Raw genomic sequence first — 21,231 nt, 5'->3', positions numbered from 1 at the left:
ATCTCAGGACTGATACCGGTGCCACGTGCTAGTGAGGCTAGAAACAGAGAGCGAGTGCAGCTGAACACGTGGCTACAGAGCTGGTGTAGGAGGGAGGGCTTCAGTTATGTGGATCATTGGGATACCTTCTAGGGAAGGTGGGACCTGTACAAGAAGGACGGATTGCATCTGAACTGGAGGGGCACCAATATCCTGGGTGGGAGGTTCGCTAGAGCTCTTCGGGAGGGTTTAAACTAGTTTGGCAGGAGGATGGGAACTGGAGCTACGGAACAGTGGATGGGGTAGCTGTCGAACAGGCAGATACAGAGTGCAGAGAGTCTGTGAGGAAGGTTAGACAGTTGACAGGGCAAATTTGCAGCCAGTATGATGGGTTGAAGTGTGTCTATTTTAACGCAAGAAGTGTCAGGAATCAGGGTGATGAACTTAGAGCATGGATCAGTACTTGGAGCTACGATGTTGTGGCCATTATGGAGACTTGGATATCACAGAGGCAGGAATGGATGTTGGATGTTTCGGGGTTTAGATGTTTCAAAAGGAATAGGGAGGGAGGTAAAAGAGGTGGGGGAGTGGCATTGCTAATTAGGGATAGTATCACAGCTGCAGAAAAGGAGGTCGTCGAGGAGGGTTTGTCTACTGAGTCATTATGGGTGGAAGTCAGAAACAGGAAAGGAGTAGTCACTTTATTGGGAGTTTTCTATAGACCCCCCAATAGCAACAGAGACACGGAGGAACAGATTGGGAGGCAGATTTTGGAAAGGTGCAGAAGTAACAGGGTTGTTGTCATGGGTGACTTCAACTTCCCTAATATTGATTGGAACCTCCTTAGTGCAAATAGTTTGGATGGAGCAGTTTTTGTCAGGTGTGTCCAGGAAGGTTTCCTGACTCAATATGTAGATAGGCCGACTAGAGGGGAGGCTATGTTGGATTTGGTGCTTGGCAACGAACCAGGCCAGGTGGCAGATCTCTCGATGGGAGAGCATTTCGGTGATAGTGATCACAACTCCCTGACCTTTACTATAGTCATGGAGAGGGACAGGAGCAGACGGGATGGGAAAATATTTAATTGGGGGAGGGATAATTACTGTGCTATTAGGCAGGAACTGGGGAGCATAAATTGGAAACAGATGTTCTCAGGGAAATGCACGACAGAAATGTGGAGGTTGTTTAGGGAGCACTTGCTGTGACTGCTGGATAGGTTTGTCCCGATGAGGCAAGGAAGGGATGGTAGGGTGAAGGAACCTTGGATGACAAGAGATGTGGAACAGCTAGTCAAGAGGAAGAAGGAAGCTTACTTAAGGTTGAGGAAGCAAGGATCAGACAGGGCTCTGGAGGGTTACAAGGTAGGCAGGAAGGAACTGAAGAATGGACTTAGGAGAGCTAGAAGGGGACATGAAAAAGTCTTGGCGGGTAGGATTAAGGAAAATCCCAAGGCGTTCTACACTTATGTGAGGAACAAGAGGATGGCCAGAGTGAGGGTAGGGCCAATCAGGGATAGTGGAGGGAACTTGTGCCTGGAGTCGGAGGAGGTAGGGGAGGTCCTAAATGAATATTTTGCTTCAGTATTCACTAGTGAGAGGGACCTGGTCGTTTGTGAGGACAGCGTGAAACAGGCTGATATGCTCGAACAGGTTGATGTCAAGAGGGAGGATGTGCTGGAAATTTTGAAAGACATGAGGACAGATAAGTCCCCGGGGCCAGACGGGATATACCCAAGGATATTAAGGGAAGCGAGGGAAGAGATTGCCGCGCCTTTGGCGATGATCTTTGCGTCCTCACTGTCCACTGGAGTAGTACCAGATGATTGGAGGGTGGCAAATGTTATTCCCTTGTTCAAGAAAGGGAATAGGGATAACCCTGGGAATTATAGACCAGTCAGTCTTACGTCGGTAGTGGGCAAATTATTGGAGAGGATTCTGAGAGACAGGATTTATGATTATTTGGAAAAGCATAGTTTGATTAGAGATAGTCTGCATGGCTTTTTGAGGGGCAGGTCATGCCTCACAAGCCTTATTGAATTCTTTGAAGATGTGACAAAACACATTGATGAAGGAAGAGCAGTGGATGTGGTGTATATGGATTTTAGCAAGGCATTTGATAAGGTTCTCCATGGTAGGCTCATTCAGAAAGTAAGGAGGCATGGAATACAGAGAAAGTTGGCTGTCTGGATACAGAATTGGTTGGCCCATAGAAGACAGAGGGTGGTAGTAGATAGAAAGTATTCAGCCTGGAGCTCGGTGACCAGTGGTGTTCCACAGGGATCTGTTCTGGGACCTCTGCTCTTTGTGATTTTTATAAATGACTTGGATGAGGAAGTGGAAGGCTGGGTTAGCAAGTTTGCCGATGACGCGAAGGTTGTTGGAGTTGTGGATAGTGTGGAAGGCTGTTGTAGGTTGCAACGGGACATTGACAGGATGCAGAGCTGGGCTGAGAAGTGGCAGATGGAGTTCAACCTGGAAAAGTGTGAAGTGATTCACTTTGGAAGGTCGAATTTGAATGCAGAATACAGGCTTAAAGACAGGATTCTTGGTAGTGTGGAGGAACAGAGGGATCTTGGGGTCCATGTCCATAGATCGCTCAAAGTTGCCACCCAAGTTGATAGGGTTGTTAAGAAGGCGTATGGTGTGTTGCCTTTCATTAATAGGGTGATTGAGTTCAAGAGCCGCGAGGTTATGCTGCAGCTCTATCAAGCCCTGGTTAGACCACACTTGGAATATTGTGATCAGTTCTGGTCGCCTCATTATCGGAAGGATGTGGAAGCTTCAGAGAGGGTGCAGAGGAGATTTACCAGGATGCTGCCTGGACTGGAGGGCATGTCTTCCGAAGAAAGGTTGAGGGTGCTCGGGCTTTTCTCATTGGAACGAAGAAGGATGAGAGGTGACTTGATAGAGGGGTACAAGATGATGAGAGGCATAGATAGAGTGGATAGCCAGAGACTTTTTCCCAGGACGGAAAGGGCTATCACCAGGGGGCATAATTTTAAGGTGATTGGAGGAAGGTTTCGGGGAGATGTCAAAGGTAGGTTCTTTACACAGAGCGTGGTGGGTGCGTGGAATGCGCTGCCAGCGGTGGTAGTAGAAGCAGATACATTAGGGGCATTTAAGCGACTCTTGGATAGGTACATGGATGATAGTAGAATGAAGGGTATGTAGGTAGTTTGATCTTAGAGTAGGTTAAAGGTTCGGCAGAACATCATGGGCCGAAGGGCCTGTACTGTGCTGTACTGTTCTATGTTCTATGTTCTAGAATTGAGGAACAATAGAGAAGCTATTACACAGCTGGTTATGCTGTTTTCCACTAAATAGTGGGAAGGAGTTAGTGGAACAAATTGCAGAAAGATGCAAGAACTTTAGAACAGAGCGATAATGAAGGATTTCAGTTATCCTAATAACAGTTTAAAAGGCAAAGAGGGGAGGAATTCCTGAAATGTGTACATTATTGATCAGTCTGTTTCCAGCTCAACGAGGAAGGAAGCACTGTTGGATCTAATTCTGGGGAATGAAATGGAGCATGCTTCAGTGGGAAAGCAAGTGGCCTTGTCTGTAATTTAGAAGGTGATACAGTTTCCTATATTCAAGGCATTGATTTAAAATTAATAAATCAAATTCCATTTTCTTTAAGATTCTGGGGTTTTGAGAATCACATTCCGCAATTCAACTTGTTTTTTGGTGAGATCCGAAAAACAATATCCTTGCTGAACAAGATCAAGAAGTTCAACCACGGTGTCAACTCTGTCATCTGACTTTATAGTAAAGTAAATGTTTCTCCTTTTAACAAAACATCTTCTACTCAGTTATCAGTAAAAATTGTAAATATACAACTGTTAGAAAGAATAGGCCAGAAATAGAATTATCAGACAAGGGTGCGGTGGTGGTGGTTGTGCTGGGGGGTACGGCTGAGTGTGAGGCAGACTAAGATGGGTTTACATTCATGTGTGTAAATGCCTGGAGCATGGTAATTAAGATTGGTGAGCTACAGGCATAAATAGTTGCATGGAATTGTGATATAGTAACATTAATGGAGTCCTGGTTCAAACCAAGGAAGCAATGGGCACTTAATATTCCTGGCTACAATGTATTCAGAAAAGGTAGGATTGGGAAAAAAAGGAAGGGTTTTTCTATTCACTTATGGGATGTGGGTGTTGCTGGCATACCTGGATAATTTTCCACTTTGAAAGGTAGATAAGAACATAAGAAGTAGGAGCAGGAACAGACCATTCGGCCCCTCAAGACTGCTCTGCCATTCAACACGATCACAGTGATTTACAGCATAGAAGAGGCCATTCAGCTCATTAAGTCCATGCCTGCACTCTGCGGTACAATTCAATAAGTCCCACTCTCCCACTCGATCCCCATAGCCCTACAAATTTATTTCCTTCAAGTGTCCATCCACTTTCCTTTTGAAATCATTGATTGTATCCGTGTCCACCACCCTCATGGGCAAAGAGTTCCAGGTCATAACCATTCGCTGCGTAAAAATGTTCTGCACATTTCCCTGCATCTCTTGCCCAAAACCTTCAAACTGTGTCCCCTAATCCTTGACCATCAGTTAATGGGAACAGTTTTTCCTTGTCTAATTGATCTAAGCCTGTCATAATCTTGGACACCTCTATCAAGTCTCCCCTCAATTTCCTTTGCTCCAGGGAGAACAACCTCAGCTTTTCCAACCTAACTTTATAACAAAAATCCCCCATCCCTGGAACCAATCTGGTAAATCTCCTCTGCACCCTCTCAAGGACTCTCAATACTGATCTTCTACCTCAATTTCATTTTCCTGCTCACTTCCAATGTTTACAACCCCTTAGGATAGACAATTCCAAAGATTCACAACCTTTTGAGTGAAGATATTTATCCTCATCTCAGTCTGAAATGATTGACCCCTTATCTTGAGGCTGTGCCCCCGCATTCTAGATTCCCCAGCCAAAGGAAGTAATCTCTCAGTGTCTACCTTGTCGTCTCTTCGGAATCTTGTATATTTCAATGAGATCACTTCTCATTTTTCTAAACTCCAGAGAGTACAGGCCCAATTTACTCAGCCTCTCATCCGAGGACAACCCTCTCATCTCATGAAACAATCTAGTGAACCTTTACTGTATCACTTCCAAGGCAAGTATATCCTTCCTTGGATATGGAGACCAAAACTGCACACAATAATCCAGGTGTGTTCTCACCAAAAGCCTTATACAATTGTAGCAAGACGTCCTTATTCCTAACTTCCAATCGCCTTGCAATAAAGACCAACATTCCATGTGCTTTCTTAATTGCTTGCTATACCTGCATGCTAATTTTCTGTTTCTTTGAACAAGTACATCCAAGTCTCTCTGAACACCAACATTTCAAAGTTGCACGCCATTTAAAAAATATTCTGTTTTCCTATTTTTACTACCCAAGTGAATGTCACACTTGTCCATATTATACTCCATCTGCTACCTTGTGCTCACTCACTTAACCTTTCTATATCTTTGTGTCCTCACAGCTTACATTCCCACCTAGCTTTGTGCCATCAGCAAACTTAAATACATTACTCTCGGTCTCTTCGGCTAAGTCATTAATATAGATTATAAATAGATGATATACCGGTACTGATCCTTGGAACGCTCCACCAGTTACAGCCTGCCAACTTGAAAATACCCCAATTATCCCTACTTTCTGCATTCTGTTTGTTAACCAATCCTCCATCCATGCAAATATATTAGGCTGAACTCCATGAGCCCTTATCTTGTGTATCAACCGTTTGTGTGAAACCTTCCTGAATGCTTTATCAAAATTCAAGTATACGATATCTACTTGTTCCTCTTTATCTACCCTACTAGTTACATCCTCAAAAACTCTAATAAATTTGTTAAACACAATTTCCCTTTTGTAAAACCACGTTGACTTTGTCTGATCATACTATGACTTTCAAAGTACATTGTTAAGACTTCTTTAATAATAGATTCCAGCATTTTGCCGATGACTGATGTCAGCCTAACCGGCCTATAGTTCCGTTTTCTCTCTCCCTCCTTTTTGAATAGCGGTGTTACATTTGCTAAATTCCAATCCACTGGGACTGTTTTAAAATCTAGGAAATTTTGGAAAATCATAACAAAGAACAAAGAAAATTACAGCACAGGAACAGACCCTTCGGCCGGCCCTCCAAGCCTGCGCCGATCCAGATCCTCTATCTAAACATGTCGCCTATTTTCTAAGGGTCTGTATCTCTTTACTTCCTGCCCATTCATGTATCTGTCTAGATACATCTTAAAAGACGCTATCGTGCCCGCGTCTACCACCTCCGCTGGCAACGCGTTCCAGGCACCCACCACCCTCTGTGTAAAGAACTTTCCACGCATATCCCCCCTAAACTTTTCCCCTCTCACTTTGAACTCGTGACCCCTAGTAATTGAATCCCCCACTCTGGGGAAAAAGCTTCTTGCTATCCAACCTGTCTATACCTCTCATGATTTTGTACACCTCAATCAGGTCCCCCCTCAACCTCCGTCTTTCTAATGAAAATAATCCTAATCTACTCAACCTCTCTTCATAGCTAGCGCCCTCCATACCAAGCAACATCCTGGTGAACCTCCTCTGCACCCTCTCCAAAGCATCCACATCCTTTTGGTAATGTGGCGACCAGAACTGCACGCAGTATTCCAAATGTGGCCGAACCAAAGTCCTATACAACTGTAACATGACCTGCCAACTCTTGTACTCAATACCCCGTCCAATGAAGGAAAGCATGCCGTATGCCTTCTTGACCACTCTATTTACCTGTGTTGCCACCTTCAGGGAACAATGGACCTGAACACCCAAATCTCTCTGTACATCAATTTTCCCCAGGACTTTTCCATTTACTGTATAGTTCACTCTTGAATTGGATCTTCCAAAATGCATCACCTCGCATTTGCCCTGATTGAACTCCACCTGCCATTTCTCTGCCCAACTCTCCAGTCTATCTATATTCTGCTGTATTCTCTGACAGTCCCCTTCACTATCTGCTACTCCACCAATCTTAGTGTCGTCTGCAAATTTGCTAATCAGACCACCTATACTTTCCTCCAAATCATTTATGTATATCACAAACAACATTGGTCCCAGCACGGATCCCTGTGGAACACCACTGGTCACACGTCTCCATTTTGAGAAACTCCCTTCCACTGCTACTCTCTGTCTCCTGTTGCCCAGCCAGTTCTTTATCCATCTAGCTATTACACCTTGGACCCCATGCGCCTTCACTTTCTCCATCAGCCTACCATGGGGAACCTTATCAAACGCCTTACTGAAGTCCATGTATATGACATCTACAGCCTTTCCCTCATCAATCAACTTTGTCACTTCCTCAAAGAAATTCTATTAAGTTGGTAAGACATGACCTTCCCTGCACAAAACCATGTTGCCTATCACTGATAAGCCCATTTTCTTCCAAATGGGAATAGATCCTATCTCTCAGTATCTTATAACCAGTGCATCTACTATCTCTGCAGCTACCTTTTTTAGAACCCTAGAATGTAGACCATCAGGTCCTGGAGATTTATTGGGTTTTCATTCTTTAAGCTTCTCAAATACTTTTTCTCTGCTCATATTATTACTTTAATTTCTTCAATGTTATTAGTCCCTTGACTACCTTCTATTTCTGATATGTAATTTGTGTCTTCCACTGTGAAGACAGACACAAAGGGCTGGATTTAGAAGCTGGATTGGGGCGGAACTGGAGGTGGTCAGGCAGGAAAATTGCCGTGGGAGAACAGCGTGCTGTTTTGCCAGCATCTTCCCACCTCCAGGCCATTTTCAAAGAGGCCGGGGAGCCAATAATTCTCCCGCGCCAACTGGAATTTGTCACTTTCAAATTTAATATGGAATTCAGTTGTATTATGATCACTTTTTACCAATATTCTTTTACAATAAGATTGCTAATTAAACCTGCCTCATTGCACAATACTAGATCTAAAATTGCTTTATCCCTAGTTGGTTCCACCTCATATTGTTCTGGAAACTGCCACAAAAGCATTCTACAAACTCACCTTCCAGACTACCATTGTCAATTTGATTTTTCCAGACTCTCATGCCAAATGGGAAATATTAATTTAATTGGTTGGAACCTTGTCTGAGACTTTTACTGGAAATTCTTGCAAATAACTTTTTAAAAAAGTAAACTGGCAGCCAAGATGGCCACTGCAATTTACATTTAAAACACCAAAGGATTAGACAACACGACTGACTCAACCCAGCCAGAACAATGGGGTGCTCTCTGATTAAATTACCTAAAATGGCCTTATCAATACAGTCGTCAGGAGACATTGACACCCATTGATTTTGAAAGAACCAACCCCCACCAAGTGTGACTGGACAGCTTGAGGGGGAGAGCCTTGAATCTCAGAGAGGATTCCAGAAGGACCTCATTAACACCACAAAGAGGTTTGGTAATGTCATGTGACTGCTTGTGCAGCTCTGGGGAGATTAAAAGCTTTATCTCACAGAAAGCAGAAAAGAGTAACTGGAAAAGCCATCAACGAGGCAGCTCTCTCTCTCTCTCTCTCTCCATTCAGACCACCACAGCCAGCAACTAGGGGACAAGGATTGAACTCCTCTTCTACCGTCAGAAGCCCTGAGTAAAGTGAGCCCATCACTGTGCATGTTGCCCAGCAAGGACTTGAGGACTACAATTTCAACTGAGGACTCTGGGACTGAAAATTGTATTTAAATTCCATTTATTCCAGACTCTACTCCAACCACCAAAGCTGCTTTCCATCTGTAATCTATTTGTGTGTGTGTGACTCTCGTGTGAATGTGTGCGTGAATATGCAGCGTAATTTTAGTAATTTTAACCGGTTTATAGTGTTAAGATAATAAACTTACATTTTTCTTGTTTAAACTCAAGAAAACCTGCCTGATAGGTTCTTTGGTAATTACATTAGAGGAATAGGACCATAAGATCATAAGAACTAGGAGCAGGAGTAGGCCGTCCGGCCCCTCGAGCCTGCTCTGCCATTCAATAAGATCATGGCTGATCTTTTCGTGGACTCAGATCCACTTACCCGTGCTCCCACCGTATCCCTTAATTCCTTTATTGTTCAAAAAGATATCTACCTTAGCTTTAAAGACGTTTACTGAAGAAGCGTCAACTACTTCACTGGGCAAGGAATTCCATAGATTAACAACCCTCTGGGTGAAGAAGTTCCTTCTTAATTCAGTCCTAAATCTGCTCCCTCTAATCTTGAGGCTATGCCCTCTTGTCCTAGCTTCACCTGCCAGTGGAAACATCCTCTCTACTTGTGTCTTATCTATTCCCTTCATGATTTTATGTGTTTCTATAAGATCCCCCCTCATTCTTCTGAACTCCAATGAATATAATCCCAATCTACTCAGTCTCTCCTCATAAGCCAACCCCCTCAACTCCGGAATCAACCTAGTGAATCTCCTCTGCACCCTCTCCAGTGCCAGTATATCCTTTCTCAAGTAAGGAGACCAAAACTGCACACAGTACTCCAGGTGCGGCCTCACCAGTACCTTATACAGCTGCAACATAACCTCTCTGCTTTTAAACTCAATCCCTTTAGCAATGAAGGACAAAATTCCATTTGCCTTCCTAATTACTTGCTGTACCTGCAGACCAACCTTCTGCGATTCATGCACAAGGACACCTAGGTCCCTCTGCATAGCAGCATGCTGCAACTTTTTACCATTCAAGTAATAATCCTTTTTACTGTTACTCCTACCGAAATGAATGACTTCACATTTATTAACATTGTATTCCATCTGCCAGACCTTTGCCCACTCACTCAATGTATCTATGTTCCTCTGCAAAGTTTCACAGTCATCTGCACATTTTGCTCTGCCACTCATCTTAGTGTCATCTGCAAACTTTGACACCCTACACGTGGTCCCCAACTCCAAATCATCTATATAAATTGTAAATAATTGCGGTCCCAACACCGATCCCTGAGGCACACCACTAGTGACTGATTGCCACCCAGAATAGCACTCATTTATCCCCACTCTCTGCTTCCTGTTAGTCAACCAATCCTCTATCCATGCTAATACTTTACTCCTAACGCCATGCCTCCTTATCTTATGCAGCAGCCTCTTGTGCGGCACCTTGTCGAAGGCCTTTTGGAAATCTAGGTACACCACATCCACTGGGTCCCCATTGTCCACCTTGCTCGTAATGTCATCATAGAATTCCAAAAGATTTGTCAAGCATGACCTGCCCTTCATGAACCCATGCTGCGTCTGCCCAACGGGACAATTTCTATCGAGATGCCCTGCTATTTCTTCCTTGATAATAGACTCAAGCATCTTCCCCAATACAGAGGTTAAGCTAACCAGTCTATAATTCCCCATCTTTTGTCTACCTCCCTTTTTAAACAGTGGTGTCACATCTGCTGTTTTCCAATCAGCTGGGACTACCCCAGAGTCCAGCGAATTTTGGAAAATTACCGTCAGTGCACCTGCTATTATACCCGCCATCTCTTTTAGTACCCTGGGATGCATTCCATCAGGGCCAGGAGACTTATCAATCCTTAGCTCCATTAGCTTGCCCAACACTACCTCTTCCGCTCACTGAGGTGGTAAGTTCAATCACTGTGTTAATAAAAAGGATAAACGCTGTTACGGTCAAACCAGAGAAGGGGCGAAAGGGGAGCCTGAGATCCCTTCCTCACTTGTCCATAACATGGGCCTATAAACTACCCCACCAGTGTTTTCTGACACTTGTTATTTCTAATCTCCACTCCTACTGATTCTATTTCCTGATCTTCTAAGCCAAGATCTTTTATCACTGCTGTCTTTATGTCATCCATTACTATCAGCCTTACTCCTCCTCCTTTTCCATTTTGTCAATCTTTTCGAAATGTTGTACCCTGGAACATTATTTCCCAACCTTGGTTACCTTGTAACCATGGGCAAGATTTTACATTTGGTTTGGGACTCCAATATCGGGGTCAAAGGCGCGTTCCAACCCTACACTGTGTCAGAAGTAGTCACCTGACATCAATTTTGTTTGAATTGGCCAATTACTGGCCAGAGAGCATGCTCGCTGCCCAATTAAGGACGGCGAGTGAGTTTTCAAAGCTGGAGGGGTATTGGGAGGCCCTCCAGCATGGTTGGAGTTGCAGCCTGCCATTGTAGGTAAGGGAGAGAGAGTGCGCCTCCATCTTGAGGCATCCTCTCAGCACTTTTAAAACTTTTGAAGAAAAAAATGGTCACAACTACCAGACCATCATTGTGGAGAGGAACCCCAAAGCTGTAACCAGGCATGTGGAGGGGCCTCAAAGGCATTCTGGAGCACTGCCCACAACCCCACCTCCACCCCCCCCCACTCCCCCACCCCAGTCTGCCGCCGGGTGGCTGCCTCCAGGTGAAAATCTTGCTCAATGTCTCTGGAATGGTGATTAGATTTAAACCATTTGTTTCTATTTGTGTTACTAGTTCATCTGTCATGGATGATTTGTGCTTTCAGATAAAGAGCCTTTAATTTTATTTTTTTACTACTATTCTTAGTGCATTGATGCACTATTACTGTTAAACTCTGTCCCTTCCTGTGCCACTCTGCGTGTCTTCAGCCAAATCGTTAAACTCCTGTATTGCCTCAACTTTTCTCTTTAGATTTCTAAATCTCCCTTCACCTGAACCCGCCACTGCGCACTCCCCCAACATTTAGTTTAAAGCCCTATCCACAGCCCTACTGGAGCAAATGGAATCACCAGGACACTGATCCCAGCCTGGTTTAAGTGGAGCCCATCCCAATGGAACAGCTCCCTCTTTTTCCAATAGTGGTTCTAATGCCCCATGAATCAAACCCCTTCTTCCCATACCATTCTTTGAGCCACGCGTTTAATTTTCTAATCTGCTTGACCCTATTATGCGCGTGGCTCAGGTAACAATCCAGAGATTATCACCTTTGAGGTTCTGTGTTTTAATTTGGACTTTAGCTCCTCAAACCCTCTTAGCAGAACATCATTCCTATTTCTACTTATGTCATTGGTTCCTAAATGGACCAGTTTAGCTGGATCCTCCCCCCAACTCCAAGTTCCTCTGCAGCCATGTGGCGATGTCGGTAGCCCTGGCATGGGGCAGGCAACACAACCTTCGGAGCAGTATCTATCCCTCTAACTATACTGTCCGCATCACTACCGCATTCCTTTTCAATCCCCCCACTTGAATGGCTTCCTGCACCATGGTGCTATGGTCAGTTTTCCCCCCTGCGATCCTTGTCCTCATCCACACAGGTAGCGAGTACCTCATTCCTGTTGGTCAAAGTCAAGGGCTGAGATTCCTCTATCACTATGTTGTGGATCCCCATACCTGCCTCACTCGCAGTCACACCCTCCTGTCCCTGACCAGTGACCAACTCTAAAGTTCTACTAACCTCAGGGGTGTGACTGCCTTTTCGAACAAAATGTCCAAGTACCTCGCTCCCTCCCTGATGCCCTGCAATGTCTGCAGCTTGGACTCCGGCTCAACAAGTCTGAGCTGATGTTGCTCAAGCTGCAGACACTTACTGCAGATATGGTTATCTGGGACTGCAATGCTTTCCACAAGCTGCAGTTACGGAATACTACCTGCCATGTCTGTCTATCCTTATTTATTTTATTTGATTAATTAACTAGCTACTAATTTAGTAAAGTAATAGCAAATTACAGTCTTATCGCTTGGAGATAAAAGAACACTCACCAGCTAATAGAGGTAAAACAAAAAGAATAAGAAACAGCACCTCCTTCCCCCTCTGCACCGAATTCTCACCAAATTCCTGACTTTAGCGCTCAGTTTATGAAGCACTCAGTTCCCTGATCGCTCTGATGCCTGTCCTGCACCTGTACTGGAACAGCTTGGCCAGAGGCGCGGTTAGTTCTGGCGCGTATGTCTGTAGTATTTTGGCCAGGATATTCTCAGGACCCATAGCCTTTACTTTATCCAGTGTACTAATCTGTTTCTTGCTATCATGTGGAGTGAATAGAATTGGCTGAAGACTGGCATCTGTGATAGCGGGAATCTCAGGATGAGGCCAACATAGATCATCCACTTGAAGCAGATCTACGTGAATGAATTCCCCCCTCCCTCCCCCCATGATATCCTTAGCTTTATAAATAGAGGCATAGAGTATAAATGCCAGGAAGTTATGCTAAACCTTTACAAGCCACTGATTAGGTTTTCTTGGACTGGCCAAATCTGGGCCCCACACTTTAGGAAAGATGTTAAGGGGTTAGAAATGGTTCAGAGGAGATTTACTAGAAATGCACCAAAGATACTGGTCATCAGTTACATGGAGAGACTAGAGTAACTGGGTGTGTTCACTTTAGACCAGAAAACCTTAGAGTTAAAGAGAGATTTGGTAGAGGTGTTTAAAATCGTGAAGGGTTTTGATAGAGTAAGGAGAAACTTTCTAGTAGCAGAAGGGTGGGTAAACAGAGGACACAGATCTAACATAATTGGGAAAAGAACCAGAGACAAAATGAGAGAAAAAAATGTTTATGCATGCAGTGAGTTGTTACAAACAACAAAAGAACAAAGAACAGTTCAGCACAGGAACAGGCCATTCGGCCCTCCAAGCCTGCGCCGATCTTGATGCCTGCCGAAACTAACACCTTCTGCACTTCCGGGGCCCATCTCCCTCTATTCCCTTCCTATTCACATATTTGTCAAGATGTCTCTTAAACGATCTGGAATGCATACCTGAAAGGGTAGTAGAAGTAGATTCAAAAATAACTTTCAAAAGGGAATTTGATGAATACTTGAAGGGTGAAAATTTGCAGGGCTAGAGAGAAATAGCAGTTGAGTGGGATTAATTGGATAACTCTTTCAAAGAGCCAGCAAGGGCACGCTGGGCCAAATGGCCTCCTTTGTGCTGTCTCATTCTATGATTCTTTACTGTAGTTCAAAAGCATGGCCACATTTCAAGCAGATTCGTTATTTGGGGATAATTTTAACATATCCCAAGGCAGGGAAAAGGATGGATTTATTTTACACACAGCCCAATTTTATGCTTTAATGAGGTCAATGTCTGACTGAACCCATCAGCTTCCTGCTGGATGGGTTAGATTAAAATTATAAAGCTCATAACAATTCAAACAAGCCCAAAACTTACTTTAAATTTTTTCCTGAAGTCTTTTTCCTCCTTCTCCATCTTTTTGTTTTTTTTTGGATCTTTCTCATCTTTTTTGCCTTTACCAGGTGTTGATGCTTTCGAGGACTTTGGCAAACTGTTTAACAAAAAGAGAAAATAACTTTGAAGTGTTTGACCTTTTATCCAAAACCTATGGATTGAGCCTCCCTTATTGCTTTATCTCAGCATCCCCTCAGCTGTGCATGTTAATCCACCTCCGTTGTGGTGTTTGTAAAAAGTTCTGATACCATCCTGGACCCTATTTAATTTTGAAAAACAGTTTAGGCAGCAATACTTTAAGGCTCTGAGCACTCAGTGGGGTTGATTTTAACTTATTACACCAGTGGCCTTTCACATTGCAGTTCACTGGATCTGGGTCATAATATAGAGCGTCTCAAATGTTGAGACAAGTCCTGCGGTGGGACAGGGTCGAAATAAAGGGGGCCAAGCTCAGGTTGGCTATGGCCTCACAGTATCATTTGCTCTCTCTTGGCTATATAGAAATATAGCTTGGAAAAAGTCTTGGGGCCATTTTTGGAGTGGCCATCAGTGGTCCCTTTCAGGACTGCTGGTTATACTACTCAATGCCAGGACACAGGATGGAGCATTTGCAGTGCACGCTCTATGCATGTGTCTGTTAAAATTGCAATCAGGGTGCTAACCATGTCACTGAAACCCCAATTTGCATAGTGAAGAGGCCTACTGTCTGAAACAGGCTTGTGCTGCACCACCCATAGCAAGGTAAAATGCTGGTATTTGGAATGTCAGCATTAACAGGGTGGTAAATCTACCAACCCCATGATGAAACTGTCATAGAGTCATACAGCGCTGAAATAGGCCCTTCGGCCCACCGAGTCTGTGCCAACCAACAACCACCCATTTATACTAATCCTACATCAATCCCATATTCCCTACTACATCCCCACCATTCTCCTACCACCTACCTGCACGAGGGGCAATTTACAATGGCCAATTTACCTATCAACCTGCAAGTCTTTGGCTGTGGGAGGAAACCAGAGCACCTGGCAGAAATCCACACGGTGACAGGGAGAACTTGCAAACTCCGCACAGGCAATACCCAGAACCAAACCCGGGTCGCTGGAGCTGTGAGGCTGCAGTGCTAATCACTGTGCCACTGTGCTGCCCTATTAATGCCAATTTTGGCAACATAGGCTCTAACTGGTCTGGAGAAGGGGCTTTGTAAATCTTCACAATTGCAGTGAGTGGGAGCAATTCCCTCTTTTGCTTATATAAAAGCAAAATACTGCGGATGCTGGAAATCTGAAACAAAAACAAGAAATGCTGGAACCACTCAGCAGGTCTGGCAGCAGCTGTGGAAAGAGAAGCAGAGTTAACGTTTCGGGTCAGTGACCCTTCTTCGGAACCCTTCTTCGGAACCCTTCTCCGAAGAAGGGTCACTGACCCGAAACGTTAACTCTGCTTCTCTTTCCACAGATGCTGCCAGACCTGCTGAGTGGTTCCAGCATTTCTTGTTTTTGTCCCTCTTTTGCTTGACAGTTACTTGTGGGAAGTGATCAAGGAACTCCTTTCTCTTCCATCACATACACGTGAGTTAAACTCCATTACTCCTGTTTATATATACTGGCAGCCTATGTGTATGGAATCTCGATATAATCAAATTCTGCAAAATGTTCTTCCAGAGCCGAGCTTAGAAAAAACAAAGAACTGATCCAATGGACCAAACCCATTCCCATTCATTCCAACTCTGTAAAACCCAATGACCAAACACATTCCTAGAATCATTGCATCATAAAGCTATAGAATAGTTACAGCACAGAAGGAGGCTGAGGGTGGGGGAGGGGGGTGGTGGAGGATTGGGGGGCATCGGAAACGGAGGCTCTATCCCCCAAAGAGGGGGCTGCCGGCAGCAAAGGCCACACCCGTAGCCCAAACACTGCCGCCAGAGGGATTTCCCTTCTGACTGGAGGAGCCTGCCTGCTTGGCCCCTCTAAAAAATTTAATTATTTTAACTCCTCCCAGGGCGCCTCCATTTTGAGACACCCTTGAGGTCTCTGACCTGCCTCAGCACGCTCACCTTTCATGGTGGGGCTGCTGAGGCTCTAGAGCTGCTGGCTCTTTGATTGGGCTGGCAGCATCGGGAGCTCACCCACTGTCCTTAATAGGATGACGAACTTAGAGGAAGCCAATTAGGAGGCTGCCTCTGGGAAAATAGCTCCCATCTAGTTCCTGGCAAGTGCAGGCTTGAGACTCCCATTTGGTCCCAACGTCCAGGTCCCATAGCAAATTAGAATATCCTGCCCCATGCCTTTTATTAACTGAATGATTTAGACATGTGTTGAGTTATTAAAATAATTAATTAACTGCTCCAATTTCTTTTAAAAAGAGGAGTTAGTTAATTGCAGTATTTTCAAAGGTACAAAATTCTATTTAGACTTTTTGCCCTGAATTTTCTCCCCTGCCCCTTCTCTGAAGATGCAGGGGAACAGTTTAATAGGTGCCAGGCATAGGTGCCTAGGTATCTCATCTTATGACCATTTTTAGGAACATAGGAACAGGAGTCGACTAGTTAGATCCATGAACCTGTTCCACTATTCAATGAGATCATGGCTGATCTATGACCTAACTCCGTATGCCTGCCTTTGCCTTCTATCCTTTAATACATTTGGTGAACTGAAATCTATCGATGTAAAAGTAACAATTGTTATGGAAGTGCTTGTTTCTTTAAATTTTTTTTTGAGGATTCGTATTTTAGAATCATGGACATTGGTTTATTTGGGAAAACTGAAAAGACTCCATGGATGTTTTCTCTTACAAGGGTCACTGAGAGGTCTTGTTTGAAAACAAACCTTTACTGGCTGTCACATGCCTTAAGCGCAATAAAAACCAGAAACCTTGGTGACTTGGGGGAGATGTTTACGGAGAAGTGACATGTCAAGATTTATGAGGGACAGTTGGGTTCACTTCTAAGATATGTTGGCCTTCAGGGTGAGAGGATTCGAGTACAGGAGCAGGGATTTCTTGCTGCAGGACCTGGAATATTGTGTGCAGTTTTGGTCTCCTTATCTGAGGAAGGATGTTCTTGCTATAGAGGGAGTGCAGCGAAAGTTTACCAGACTGATTCCTGGGATGGCAGGACTGACGAATGAGGAGAGATTGACTCAGTTAGGATTATATTCGTTGGGATCTCATAGAAACCTATAAAATTCTAACAGGACTTAACAGGGTAGACACAGAAAGGATGTTCCTGATGGTGGGGGAGTCCAGAACTAGGGGGTTATAGTCTAAGGATACGGGGTAAACCTTTCAGGACTGAGATGAGGAGAAATTTCTTCACCCAGAGAGTGGTGAGCCTGTGGAATTCGCTACTACAGAAAGCAGTTGAGGCCAAAACATTGTATGTTTTCAAGAAGGAGTTAGAGATAGCTCTTGGTTCTAAAGGGATCAAAGGATATGGGGCAAAAGCGGGAACAGGCTACTGAGTTCGATGATCAGCCATGATCATAATGAATGACAGAGCAGGCTCGAAGGGCCAAATGGCCTACTCCTGCTCCTATTTTCTATGTTTCTATTGTTTTGACTTTCTGGTTGGGGTGTGGTTGGAGATCAACCTGCCAAGAGAGAAGCACCCAGCTTGCCTCCTTTCTCTTGTCTCTGTGAAACGCTACGTATCGAGTATGTGGGAGCTAAAACCCAGATGCTGCATTTCTCCCGAGGAGCTCCTCGAAAGCTTGCCAGATTAATCCTCAATGCCGCCTGAAAAGAACAGCTTCAGAAAAGATCCCAGTGATCCGTCTACGTGTACCCAGATGCCAGACCGAAAGGGACAACTGACATACTTACATATCTTCTCTTTTTTTCTTCAAGAATTAACAAGTATTTGGCCAAAGTAGTCTTTTTTTCGTCTTTCTTTGTAAAAGAGCTTTGCAGAGAAAATTTCTTTATTTTTCTTTAACCAGTGTGTGTGCGTGTGTGTATTGTGGGGGGTGGGGGGTGGAGTAGAGTATATGATTGACCGTATCAGTAACTGGGTAAACATTTAAATATATATTGTGACCTGTGGAGAATTGGAACTAGAAAAGACAATGCATTCCCCTGCCTCAGTCGTAACACAATTGATCTGGCATCAATTGCCAGCCACGAAACAGAGATCCAATTGTCTACTACCCTTTCTGTGTAGAAGCGTTTCACAACTTCACTCCTGAAAGGTATGGTTCTAATTCTTAGATCATGTCCCCTAGTTCTAGGCTCTCTAACAAGCGAAAATAGGTTCTCTCTATCTACCCTTTTTGCTCACCTTAATACCTTGAAAACTTCGATCAAATCATCCTTTAACCTTCTAAATTCCAGAGAACTCAGACTAGTTTCTGCAATCTCTCTTGGAGTCCAGGTATTGTTCTGGTAAATCTACACTGCACTTCCTCCAAGGCCAACTTGACTTTCCTAATTTGTGGTGCCCAGTGCTGCTCACAGTACTTCAGGTATGGTCTAAACAGGGCTTTGTATAGCTGCAGAGTAACTTCAACCCCCTGTATTCTATTCCTCTTGATATAAAGGCCAGCATTCCATTAGCCTTTTGGATAATTTTCTGTACCTAACTGCAAGATTTTAATGAACCCCCATGTACCTGAACCCCAACATCTCCTTGGACCTCCACCGATTCAAGGTTTTCACTATTTAGAAAATATCCTGTTCTATCATTTTTAGCTCCAAAGTTGATGACCTCACATTTGCCTACATTGAAAAAAAAATCCATCTGCCACAGTTTTGTCCATTCATTCAATCTGTCAATATCTCTTTGTAATGTTAAGCTTCCATTAATGCTGCCTATCTTTGTGTCATTGGCAAATTTGGATATGTGTCTTTCTATACCATTATCTAAGTTGTTAATAAATACCGTGAATAAGTTGAGGGCCCAATACAGATCCTTGCGGACCACTAGTCACATCCTGCCAATTAGTGTACCTGCCCATTATCTCTACTCTCTGTCTCTTGCCGCTCAGCCAATTTCCTAACCATGTCAATAATTTGCCTTCAATTCCATGAGCTTCTTGATGGATGAGCTGAGACAGTGTGCCGACACAGGTAACATCACAGCCTGTTCCTGTCCTCATCCAACATACTCTGTCACAGGTATCACAGTCTTCTCCTGTCCTCACCCAACATACTCCCTTATGGACAGCAGTCAGGAAGAGGAATCCTGCTTGGCTTTTCTTCTTCCCCTTTAAAGGCTTTAGAGAGGGTAAAATGCAACCTGGTATGAAGACATATAAATATGTAGAAAACAGATTAAGGGATGATATGATAGAAGTGTTTAAAATTCTGCAAGGATTGTACACAGTAGATAAAAGCAGACTGTTTCTAATTGAGTGGTCTAGAATGAGGGATCAATGTAAGTGAGCAGGAGAAATTTCTTAACAGAGTCCATGAGAGTGTGGAATTTACTTCCAGGGTTAGTGATTGAACAACAATTTGTAATAATGTAACACCTTTAATGTAATAAGAGATCCCAAGGTGCTTCACAGAAGCATTATAACCAAAATTTGACACTGAGCCACATCACAGAATCACAGTTAGTGCAGAAGGAGCCCTTTCGGCTCATTGTGTCATAAAGTGATATTAGGGCAAATGGCCAAAAGCTTGGTCAAAGAGATAAGTTAAGAGTGTCATAAAGGAAGAAAGACAGGTAGAGAGGTGAAAAGGTTTAGGGAAGGAATTCCTGAGTTTTGGGCCCAAGAAGCTGAAGGCAAGGCCACCAATGGTGGAGCGATTAAAATCAGGGCCAGAATTGGTGGAGCACAGATATCTCCGAGGATTGTGGGGGTGGAGGAGATTACGCAAATAGGAAGAATTGTGGCCATGGACGGATTTGAAAATAAGGATGAGAATTTTAAAATCGACGTATTATTTAACCGGGATTCAGTGTAGGTCAGCGAGCACAAAGGTACTGGATGAACAAGATTTGGTGCAAGTTCAGACACAAGCAGCAGAGTTTTGGATGTCCTCAAGTTTACAGAACGAAGAATGTGTGGGTGGCCGGTTAGGAGTGCATTGGAATAGTCAAGTCTAGTGAGGCGGTAGTTTGCAAGGACATAGAGCTAAGGGTTGGTTTTAACAGGAGTGGGGTGATGATGGCAGGTTTGAAGGAGAGAGAGACAGCACCTAAAGAGAGAGAACCATTAACCATATTAGCTAACATTGAGGCAGAAACTATGTCAACATTCAAGATTAATTTGGATAGATGGATGAATGGTCACAAATGAGACAGTGCCTGGCACCTATGGAACATCGAGCATCAGTAAAGTAATGTAAGGGGTCGTTGACAGTGCATTCAAGCAGCACTTGCTTAGCAATAACCTGCTCACTGATGCTCAGTTTTGGTTCTGCCAGTACCACTCAGCTCCTGACCTCATTACAACCTTGCTCCAAACATGGACAAAAGAGCTGAACTCCAGAGGTGAGGTGAGAGTGACTACCCTTGACATCAAGGCAGCATTTGACCAAGTATGGCATCAGGGAGCCCTAGCAAAACTGGAGTCAATGGGAATCGGGGAAAACTCTCTGCTGGTTGGAGTCATACGTAGTACAAAGGAAGATGGCTGTGGTTGTTGGAAGTCAATCATCTGAGCTCCAGGACGTCACTGCAGGAGTTCCTCAGGGTAGTGTCCTAGGCCCAACCATCTTCAGCTGCTTCATCAATGACCTTCCCTCCATCATAACGCCAGAAATGAATATGTTTGCTGATGATTGCACAATGTTCAGCACCATTCACGCCTCCTCAGATACTGAAACAGCCTATGTCCAGGTGCAGCAAAAAATGGACAACATCCAGGCTTGGGCTGATAAGTGGCAAATAACATTCACACCACACAAGTGCCAGGCAATGACCATCTCAAACAAGAGAGAATCTAACCATCTCCCCATGATGTTCAATGGCATTACCATCGATGAATCCCTACTGTCAACATCCTGGGGGTTATCATTGACCAGAAACTGAATTGTACCAGCCACGTAAATACTGTGGCTACAAGAGCAGGTCAGAGCTGGGAATTCTGTGGCGAGTAACTCATCTCCTGACTCCCCAGTGCTTGTCCACCATCTACAAGGCACAAATCAGGAGTGTGAAGATAAGTTTTTATGATCATGCGAATTAGGAGCAAAACTAGGTCATTCAGC

The 21,231-nt window shown here is 44.0% G+C and overlaps 1 protein-coding gene across 6 annotated transcripts in view; it reads right to left on the bottom strand.

Moving 5' to 3' along the window:
- The window catches only part of LOC137368887 (FYN-binding protein 1), a 309,548-nt gene that overhangs the window by 45,839 nt on the left and 242,478 nt on the right, over positions 1–21,231 (bottom strand). For 5 of the 6 annotated variants that reach the window (XM_068029127.1, XM_068029126.1, XM_068029130.1 and 2 more), the window contains one exon: positions 14,059–14,173. In XM_068029127.1, coding sequence (XP_067885228.1) covers positions 14,059–14,173 — 115 coding nt within the window. Of the gene's footprint in view, positions 1–13,542; positions 13,647–14,058; positions 14,174–21,231 lie in introns of those variants that run through there. The other variant, XM_068029131.1, reaches the window with a different exon arrangement.

Source organism: Heterodontus francisci, chromosome 4 (genome assembly GCF_036365525.1).
Source record: "Heterodontus francisci isolate sHetFra1 chromosome 4, sHetFra1.hap1, whole genome shotgun sequence".
NCBI classification, from domain to species: Eukaryota; Metazoa; Chordata; class Chondrichthyes; order Heterodontiformes; family Heterodontidae; genus Heterodontus; species Heterodontus francisci.
Note: the sequence above shows the minus strand (reverse complement) of the source record. Positions and strands in the feature narration are given on the sequence as shown.